The sequence below is a fragment of the Elephantulus edwardii genome, unplaced genomic scaffold (genome assembly GCF_000299155.1).
Source record: "Elephantulus edwardii isolate Elephantulus edwardi_28Jun2011 unplaced genomic scaffold, EleEdw1.0 scaffold00001, whole genome shotgun sequence".
In the NCBI taxonomy this organism is placed as follows: Eukaryota; Metazoa; Chordata; class Mammalia; order Macroscelidea; family Macroscelididae; genus Elephantulus; species Elephantulus edwardii.
In genome coordinates, this window is record NW_006399751.1 from 1,591,840 (window position 1) to 1,601,986 (window position 10,147).

Here is a 10,147-nt window from a genome sequence, read left to right on the forward strand (position 1 = left end):
GATGGGTGAATTTTCTGGTACGAACAAGACCCATTAACGAATTGAGCGAATCGTATTTACTGAAAACAACCAGCTGTCAACTGTTTAAAACTTTTTCTTCCTTTTTTTTCTACCAGAAAACAAACAAAAAACCTTCTCAAAAGTTCAACAGTCTCCTCTCTGAAAAGATCAAGTGCTAAGTGCTCGGGACTGTGGTTGTGATGCTTCCACAAGCCGGGACGTATTAGGCCAACTGCAGAGCGGGAGTCGAGGAGCAGCAACCGTGTGTCTACCTCCCCCAGGCGTGACCACCTGATAGCGAGGGATGCGCCCTCCTCAAAGTGAGGGCTCCTCCCAAACATACCAGAAACCGTGGGGGTCAGGACACCCCCAGAACACCTGCAGACCGAAACTTACCCCCGCAGCCGGCGGCTAGAGCGGCGCGACAGGAAGTGCGTCATCAGGCCGCGGCCGAGCCTCTCTAGGAGCGGAGTCGCTCGCTCTCTGTGGTGCCCCCCTCTCGGCCCCGCGGAGACTCGAGCCCGCGAGCTCTGTTATATTCAGCCGGGCAAGGCCGTTCAGCTGTCAGAATGAGCAACTAGATTCCTGCAACAACCTGGATAAATCTGCACAGAATTATGCTGGCAGTGGGGGCGAGAGAGTGTAGGTGCAAAAATGTAATATTTTCTGATACAATTTATAAAGTTCTAGAAATGGAGACTACTTAGTGGTTTTCAGAGCTTAAAAGAGGAGGTGGGATGGGGTCGAAAAAAAATGTGCGTTTGTAAAAAAAGGCAACATGAGAGATCCTTGCAGAGATGGAAACTTTCTGTATTTTTACTTTATCGATGTTAATATCCTGGTGGTTGTAAAATACTGTCGTTTTCAGAGTTGCCGTTGGAGGAGTATGTCAAGTCCAAAGTCCCAAGGAATTAATTATTCTCACCATATGGAGACAGGACTATAGTGGAAAAATAAGGCAGCAGTAGCGCTGTCCAAGGTGCTAGCCTGACTGGGTCGTTAATGCTCTCCAGCCTGGTGCGGATCCCTGTCTATTTTAACCCTGACCTCCGGACAATTCCCTATTCCTTCTTTTGAACCCAGATGGATTGAACCTAGCATAGCACCTCGTGTCCTAGACTTTCCTCAAAGTCCAAAGAATTCAAGGGAAGAATTTCTCGTCGACTCAAATGGTCAGGGGAGGAGGCTTCTAGACGTTTTATTATTACATCAGAAGGCACATGTATTCACATGTGTGCATGCACACATTAAAAGACATTTGTTACTGTTCTTTTAGGAATAAAAACCTGAAAATTACTTCAGTCATTACACAGAGAGGCTCCTCTTCAAATTGTACAAGTAAAAATACAATAAAGTTGGAGAATCCATATGCTCTAAGAACTTTATCCAGTCATCTTAAACTCTCTTCATGAACAAACTATTTGTGTCTACAGGTGCTATAAACCACTTTTATCTGAAAACCACTTTATTAACTATAAACACTTATGCATATTAGGTGCTTATTTCCTTCATATATCTTGATGAAGGTATGTTGTTGTTGTTGTGTAATGCCATCGAGTCGTAGACGACTCATAGCGACCCTAGGAACGAACAGCCTGAACACTGTTCATACATAGAGTTTCGAGGCAAGCCATTTTGGAAGTGGATGCCGCTCCTGCTTCCAGTGATGAAGGTATAGAAGGCATTATTACAGCCCTCTCGTAGATGAAAGTAGTATTACAGCTTTTGTACAGAGAGTAATGGGGAAGATCAGTATTCTGATCAGCACCTGATTTTTTTTTTACTACTTTTTATGAATCTTTGTTGTTGTGTCAGTCAAGTAGGAACCAGTTCACAGCTGACGCTCCAGTGGGTTTTCAAAGGAAGTAAACCGCAATGGGGGTGATTGCGCGCTTTGGATTGGCAATGCAGCTCCTTACCACTATGCCATCAGAGCTGCCTCTGTTCTCTGTTGTTGTACTGACAGAACCGACTCATAACTGCCGCTCCAGCTATGAATGTTTAGGAAGCTTAATAAATTCCTTTGTGTTTCTCCAATTTTAACGTGAAGATTATTACAAAATTTACCCTGAATAGTATTATATACACGGTGTCTAAAAATATTACTGCTGCTACCATAAAGAGCAGCTGTAATTGGTGAAACAATGCAAGAGTCCCTGGTTTTAGTTTCTTTTTCAGACCTCTAAATGATCCCCCAAGTAATAATGTAAATGTCCACTAATAGTACAATGTATTATTACTCTTAGTACTTTCTAGAAGTGTTATATTCCATGTAATCTGATGGTTCTTGTTCCAATGACTCCATCATAACTTTTTCTGACAAGGCAGAGTACCTCATTTTTATTAACGTTATATTAAAATGTATTAATTTTAATTTAATTACTTTTTATTATCATTTTCATTTCTTCATAAATCCAATCTTGGTCTTTGAGAATAACAGCAAATTATGTGCCATAGCTTTGTATGTGGTATATATTACTAAAATGTATAAAACCAGAAAGTTTTAAGTATGGTTTATTAAAAATCACAGCCTAGTTTTCTTTGCAGCACTGAGAATCAATGAATCCACAATGATTATTCTATTTAGATAAAATATCAAAGAGTAGGCAAACTCATTTATGATGGTAGAAGTCAAAAGAGAAGTTATTTTGAGAGGCTCAATGACTGGAATGGGGTACAGAGGGACTTCCAGGTTGCTGGAAACACTCTATTTCTTGATCTTGGTGCTGATATAGCAATGCTCTTTGCAAAAAATCCAAACTGTACAACCACAGCTTGTATACTTTTCTGTAATGTATGCAATATTTCAATATAGAAAATGTTATTTGCTGGCAAATTACACAAGGGCAGTAAAGCCCTCTCAGGGATTGTTGTTGTTTATTGCTGTCAACTTGAGCACAACTCACAGCAACTCTATGTACAAAAGGCCTGAAGCCTTTCTATAATTACTGTCATTTCTCCAAGCTCACAGAGTTTCCAGAGGCATGTGGTTTAGGAAGTGGATGTCACTTCTGCTTCCAAACCTGTCTTAAACTGGGAGTTCCACCAAACACTGTCCATATTGGGCAGCCATTATGGCATGTGACCTCCCAATGGCACAAGGTCCAGCATCACAGCCAACCGAGATTACCTCAGTGCAGCAGACTGACAGAGTGCTGCATGACTTAGGGACTAGAGTTAAAAACATTCCTACATAACACAACACACAGCACAGAGAACATTTGCCCATGAGGTTTGCTACCATTGCAGACAGTAAATAATTACTACACTGATAAAAGTGCTGTAAGTTAGCACTCTTCCATGAAAAGAAAAAAATCTCAGATTTGATTAAGCACAACACCAAAACGAATTTATTGCTTAATGAAATTTGAAAAACCAGCTATAATACTATATTCAGACAGTTTGATGTAGTTTTCCAACCAATATCTTTAAGATCTAGTTGCTCGCCCACTCTCAGGTAACTCTCTGCTGTGAAGACTTGGTTCTCAGATTGCCTAGGAATCCAGGGATCCTCTCAGCTCAAGTCCAATGACTGAACAAGAATAGCTCCTACAATCAGTTTGTGCCAAGCCCTGGGACTTGCTCTTTTTGGATCATCTTAGGTCACTCATTGACCCTGGGAAGAGCGTGCAGCTGAGCCAGGCCTGTGCCCCAGATTCTATTCCTGAGTAGAGGATGAGGTGCAAAAATAAATTAAGTGTATGTATATACCATTACCAATAAAAGGGGGTAAAAAATTCGGGGAGGCCAAAATGACAAATGTCCAGCACTGGCTTCTCCTCAGGTTGGACATGCTCATGAGGACCGAGCTGGAAAGTAGTCCTGAAAGTTTTCTCATATTTGCTACACTCATAGGATTTCTCTCCGGTGTGACGTTGCTGATGCTGAAAAAGATTTCCTTTGCTGCTGAAGTCTTGTCCGCACACATCACATACAAAGGAAGACAACGGAATGTGGATTCTGTGGTGCCTCTTGAGTTGTTCCTTAGAGATGAAGGCCTTCCCGCAATCTACACACGGAAAGGGCTTCCCGTCACTGTGGATCTTCTGATGCTGAGTTAGCTTTGTATGACAACTGAAGGCGTGGCTGCACAGTTTACAAGTGTAAGGCTTTTCCCCTGTGTGAATACGCTGGTGTTGACTAAGGAGGGAAGTCCTTGTGAAGCTTTTGCCACATTCATTACATCCACAGGGCTTCTCTCCAGTGTGAATTTTCTGATGCTGAATTTGTGGTGAATTCCCAACCCAAGCCTTTCCGCGCTCACCACATTCGTAGGGTTTCTCTCCAGTGTGGAATCTTTGGTGTGTAACAACCTCAGAATGACTGCCACACTCCTTATAGTGATAGGGTCTGTCCCCACTGTGGATTCTCTGGTGTCTAGTCAGGCTGGCATTATCACTGAAGGCTCTCCCACATGCCTCACATTGGTAGGCTCTCTCTCGAGTGTGGATTTTCTGATGACGGACGAGTGATGAATTGCCGTTAAAGGCTTTTCCACACTCGTTACATTCAAAGGGTTTCTCGCCAGTGTGCACTCTCTGGTGCCGTTCATAGTAAGAGAAATAGCGGAAGCATCTTCCACACTCCTCACATGAGAAGAGTTGCCTTGCACAGGGGATTCTTTCTCCCTTTGTACGTTTTGCTGTGAGGATCTCCTGGCACTTCTCCAGTTCACGTGTTTGCGGAAAGTCAGCTCTCCGAGGGACCCTCTGCTGCAGCCTACGTTCGAGCATCTTGTCTCTTCGTCTAGAGAGTTTCTGTGCTGATGTGGACTCATTGTCATTGTTGGCTTCACCATCTGACACAAGAAGAGAGAAAACAAACGAAACCTAAGAATTAACTGATGAAGAATAAAACATGGAAAACTATCAGGCCTTCTAGAGACTGTCTTTTGATCTCCACTTGAGCCAGCTAAAAAGATAAGGCTGTAAATAAAACTGTCAATCACCAAATGCACAAATTGTCAAGATGAAGCAGGATATCAGATACTGACAGTGCACATGCCAGTACACACAGCACGTCTGACTGCTTCCTGAATTTCCCAAGAATTCAGGGCATGAGGCTATTGCAAAGCAGAACAAAGAGAATCATGGAGGGGCTTGGATGACATTATTCTCAGGACAATCTATGATCACCTAGTCCAGATGTTCCTTAAAGAGGAAGGTGGCAAGGCCACTGTGGTAAGGGTCCCTGCATCTGCTCCATGTTGCTGTGTCTGCTCCTCCACTTCCTATTCCCATGCAGTGATTTCTCCAGGACAGAGTTCTTCAACTAACTCTTCTCACTCTTCCTCAGGAGGCCAGGTGGAGAGGATACATCAACCACACTTACCTACTCCACTAGCAAAGGAAGAAGGCTCAAGAGTATGCCCTGCAGGCATGACAACCCCCAGACTCGAGCAAGTGCAAACAGAATGTCTTGCTTAAGCTTATAGTTCTAAACTCTTACTCTTGCCCAGTTTACTAGGAAAAACCAGCCTGATTACATTCTTTTTTTTTTATTTTATTTTTTTTATTATTTTGTGTGCGTGTACCATCAAATCAGATCTGACTGGTACAGGAGGAGATTGCGCCTCCTTCTCCAGCAGAGCATCTGGTGGATTCGAACCATGTTCCTCTGGGATTGCAGTACAGTTTCTTGCCACTAGGCCACCAGAGCTCCCCATGATTACATTCTTCAAGTCGTACAACTATTCTCACTATGCTTCCACAAATTGTTTATCATCACAAATTGTTTATGTTTAACATAAACTCACTGGTCCTTAAGCAAAATTACCTCTTCACCCCTGCCAGCCACCAACTATCTTTGGTTTCTATGTTTGTCTATTTGATACAAAAGAAATCATATGGTTATATGTCCTTTTATGGAAGACTTATTTCACACCCAGGTTTTCAAGATTTGTGCGCACTGTAGAATCCAGCAGGATGTCATTTCTCTTTATGACTATTATTTCACTGCATATGTGTGTTGTACACACACACCTACCCCCAACACATTTTGTTTGTCCACTTACAGGCTGTTAGGTATGTCAGCTGGTTCTCCCTTTTGACTACTGGAAAAGTGGGACAATGATTAAGAATGACAAAAGAATGAATGCCTTTGAGCTGTGGTGTTGGAGAAGAGTATTGAATATTCATTTCACCAACAGACAAATAAAGAAATGTGTCTTGGAGAAAGTGCAACCCAGGTGTTCTTAAGAGACAAGGACGGTGGAACTTCACCTCACATACCTTGGGCATGTTCTTAGGAGGGGCTAGTCCTTGGGAAAAAATGCACCATGCTTAGTAAGGTGGTGGGTCATCAAAAGAGAGGAAGACCCTCAACAGGATGGACTATAACAATGGGCTCAAGTCTATCAGAGCTGAAGAGGACAGATGAGGATAGAGCAGGGTTCAGATACGATGCTCACAAGGTTGCTATGCATCATAGTCCACTGGACAGCACTTGTAACAACGCTAGCAAGAATTAAGATTTGTACCAAAGGTTTAGTATTGAATTTATTAGCAGAAATATTCCAATTTAATCAAATCCTACTTGGCATGGATCACTTTAAAATACAGTGCCATGGGTGCCAGTTCTAGACCTGCCTTTCTTACCTTTACTTTGATCTTTGGCGCTCTCTGCAAGTGAACGATCCTTTGGCCCCAGGCCCCACAGCAAAGCCTTTCCCTCCAAGCGTGAGATAAGAGAAGGCTTAGGAACTGAGTATCCTAAAAAGGGGAGGAAAATAGAAAATTTCAGCCTTATGCTTGTAATTTCAAAGGAAGGAAGACAGAGTTCTGGCAGCCTAGTGGTAAAAAGCTGTGCTGCAATCCCAGAAAAAGACAGACACAAAAATCTCAGAATCAAAAAGACCTGCAGAGGAGGGCTCACAATCAGAGACAGTCAAAAAGATTTAGGTCATAAGCAAAGTGACTCTCCTGAAAACTACTTTAAGGCAGGTAAACTAGTGAAATCCAAGACATATAAAAACACAAGAAGGGATCATATAATTTTCTAGAAAAAAGAGGAGAGTAGTGCCAACTCGAGAATGTGGCAAGCCCCTTGTAAAATAATTCATCATCCTATACCAGGGAACATTAATTCCATATAGTGGAACTACATTGACATGAGGGCTTTCCCTACCCAGCAACCACTAGGGTTGGCCATTTAGCATCAGGTCTGCAAGTCACCATTCAGCAGAGGATAAAAGAGAGAGCCCATTCTGCTTCCCCTACCCACTACACCCAGCCTGTCAGGAGAAAAAGGAAAGAAAAAAGCCTTAAAATATGGATGCCTTACCCAGGGAAGTCAAGTTCCCATAATTCTCCAGCATTACTTTTCGGTACAGAGTCTTCTGTGCGAGCGAAAGGAGAGCCCATTCTGTGCGTGTGAAGTACACAGCCACATCCTGAAAGGTCACCACTTCCTAAACAACAAAAAGTGCTGCTGTCTCAAAGCCAATCCTCTGGCTCAGGGTCAGAGTGTGGGGCCAAGGGGACAATACGAGAACCTGAAGGTGTGGCTCTATAAGGGCTGGGTAAGAGAAAAGGTGGCATGAACTGGTATATAACAGAACTACTTCTACAAACAAAAATATAGAACTTCTATAAAGACATGAGATTTCTTGTCTAACGTGTGACATTTTTAAATTCCTGGGGAAAAATGTCCTATGAATTCACCTGCCTAAAATAAAGTTATGGGTCGCCCAGCTAAGCTTGTTTCGTCTGCGCCCCACCTAACATTGAACAAAGGAGCTGTGATGTCTATACTCAAGAACCTCCAGCAGAGGGAGCCCAGTGCCACCTGGGGCAGACCACTCTGCTTCCTGAAGGGTCTTCCCAGAAGATACTTCTGACACCTGGGTAGCTCATTTGTGGGAGGAAAGAAAGGGGTTATACAGAGCAAAACACTTGCCAAATTCATTAACTTTCCATGTATCATTCAGGAATTTTGAGTATATCCTTCCTGTAGTGCAACTATTATCACTGCCTCATCTCCTCCAAGGCATGTGTGACACTTTGCTGACTGAGCCTCGTTTTCTCAATCTACTGGCTAGTCCCAACTCCATAATCCCAGAAAACCTTGGCATTGTCTTATACTCTCTATTACAGTGGCTACTCTTACTAACATGGGTGCTGTGAATATCTTCCCCTCTCCCAACTCTTCCTTTCATCTTACAAGTACCCACCAGCCCCAAAATACTCCTCCCCTTTATTTTAAATAATTTTTTATTTTATATTGGTTTGCTTATAAAGTTCGTATACATTGTGTTTCACACTATTCTTCATTCACATTGTGTTTCATGTAATTATTCCCATTCACTATATTTTTTAGAATTAATCAACATTGAACTTTGCCCACCAATGCTGTCTTTCCAAATCCCTGCTGGATCTTTCCAGTGTCCTTTATCCATCCCTCCCCTCACCCACCAAATGGTGTGACCCAATGATTTTCCTCCTGCTTTTCCTCACCTTTCTGCTTCTACCATCCCCTCTCGGATGCTCATACACGTTTTACTAGTTATCTTTCTATTTCTGTAATAACAGTCTTATATAGTATTTGTCCTTAAGAGATTGAGTTATGTCCTTATGAGATGAGTTCACTCATCATAATGTTCTCCATTCCCTCCCAAGTTATATAGTAATGTTCAAAATCATTGCTCCTGAGTGCTGCATAGTATTCCATCATGTGTGTTTTTTTTCACATTTTTTTAAAATAGTGATTTTAATGAAAGTTTACTGAAAACTTGAATTTTCATTCGTTTATTGTTGCACATTTCCCTCCCAGCCTTAGGGACTCTTAAAGTTAAAATAAAAAAGAAGGAAACATTATTGAGCAGTTTAAACAGTACCCCACAATCCTGCAACATCTGCAATAATAAACATGAATCTACAAGTGGATACACATGCAGAAAGGCTTGAAGGACAGACATGGACAAGAGAGATACCGCATCCATGATCATACAAAAGCTTGGCACATGACATTTCTACATTCAGATTAGTACATGCTGTGTATATGGCAGAGACCACTGGGAGAGAACTCATGTAAACTTCTGAAACATAACTGACTCATCACCCTGAGGAAAGGTGTTGCTGGTCCCAGCACCTTGAAACCATAGTGTCAGGGGACACGAAGGTCATCACACAGTTCACAAAGGCAATGGTATGACAGTCCACAAACACAGTGCTCTATATCCTACTCTGGTGAGTAGTGGCCGGGGTCTTAAAAGCTTGCAAGCAGTCATCGAAAGCATAGATTTTAGTCTCTTTCTGTCCAGAACAAAGATGAGGGAAAGAAAGCAAAGATGCACAGAAACAATTAGTCTAAAAGCTAATGATAATGACTCTCTGTGACCCTCAACCCCCATGACCCTGAGCATAGGAGAATTAGATAATGCCCAGCTGCCACTCTGATGTCAGTTTGAGGACTAAGGTGGGTGTGATTCAGGCCACAGTCTTTCCAGTCACTTCCTGTGCATATGAGAGCTGAACGATGAATAGAGATGGCAGAAGAATTGATGCCTTTGATTTATTGTGTTGGAGAAGAGCACTGAACATCCCATGATGGTCAAAAGAACAATAAGTATGTCATGGAGCGGGTGCAGCAAGAGAGCTCTTTGAAGGCAAGGATGATGAGGCTTCACCTTTCAGGCATATTGCCAGGAGGGGCCACTCCTTGGAAAGGGACATGATGCGTGGAAGGGTGGAGAGTCAGCAAAGGAGAGGAAGACCCTCAACCAGGTGGATGGACATGGTGACTGCGGTAATGGGCTCGAGTGTGTCAGGAAGTGTGAGGATGGCACAGGGTAGGACAAAGTTCAAACCCATTGTTCACAGAGTCACTGTAAGCCGTATTCGACTCAATGGCACCTAACAACAACAGCTGCCAATACTGACTGCTCTAAAATGAATCACAAAAGGATAAAAAGTGGATGAAGAATGTTAAAATGGACCATGTTACTGGCCTGATAGTGGACGATGGAACCCCAAGACTATAGTTCTTAGACACCTTTAAAAAATTGAACAAAATGCACCTCAATGGTTCAGCTTGCAGCCAAATAACAGAGAGGCCAAAATGGCAAACATAAGATTAGAAGGTACACACTCATTAGAATTATGAACTGTATAGTATCAAAAGGGTAGCATTTGATAGGGAGCTCTGGCAG

At 42.5% G+C, this 10,147-nt stretch overlaps 1 protein-coding gene across 1 annotated transcript in view; it reads right to left on the bottom strand.

Moving 5' to 3' along the window:
* Positions 1-3,713: 3,713 nt before the first annotated feature.
* Positions 3,714-10,147, bottom strand: part of ZNF19 (zinc finger protein 19) — a 7,801-nt gene continuing 1,367 nt past the window's right edge. The window contains exons 2-4 of the mRNA XM_006878870.1: positions 7,282-7,408; positions 6,597-6,710; positions 3,714-4,798 (exon numbers count right to left, since the gene is read on the bottom strand). Of these exons, the coding sequence (XP_006878932.1) occupies positions 3,714-4,798; positions 6,597-6,710; positions 7,282-7,408 (1,326 nt within the window). The remainder of the gene's footprint in view (positions 4,799-6,596; positions 6,711-7,281; positions 7,409-10,147) is intronic.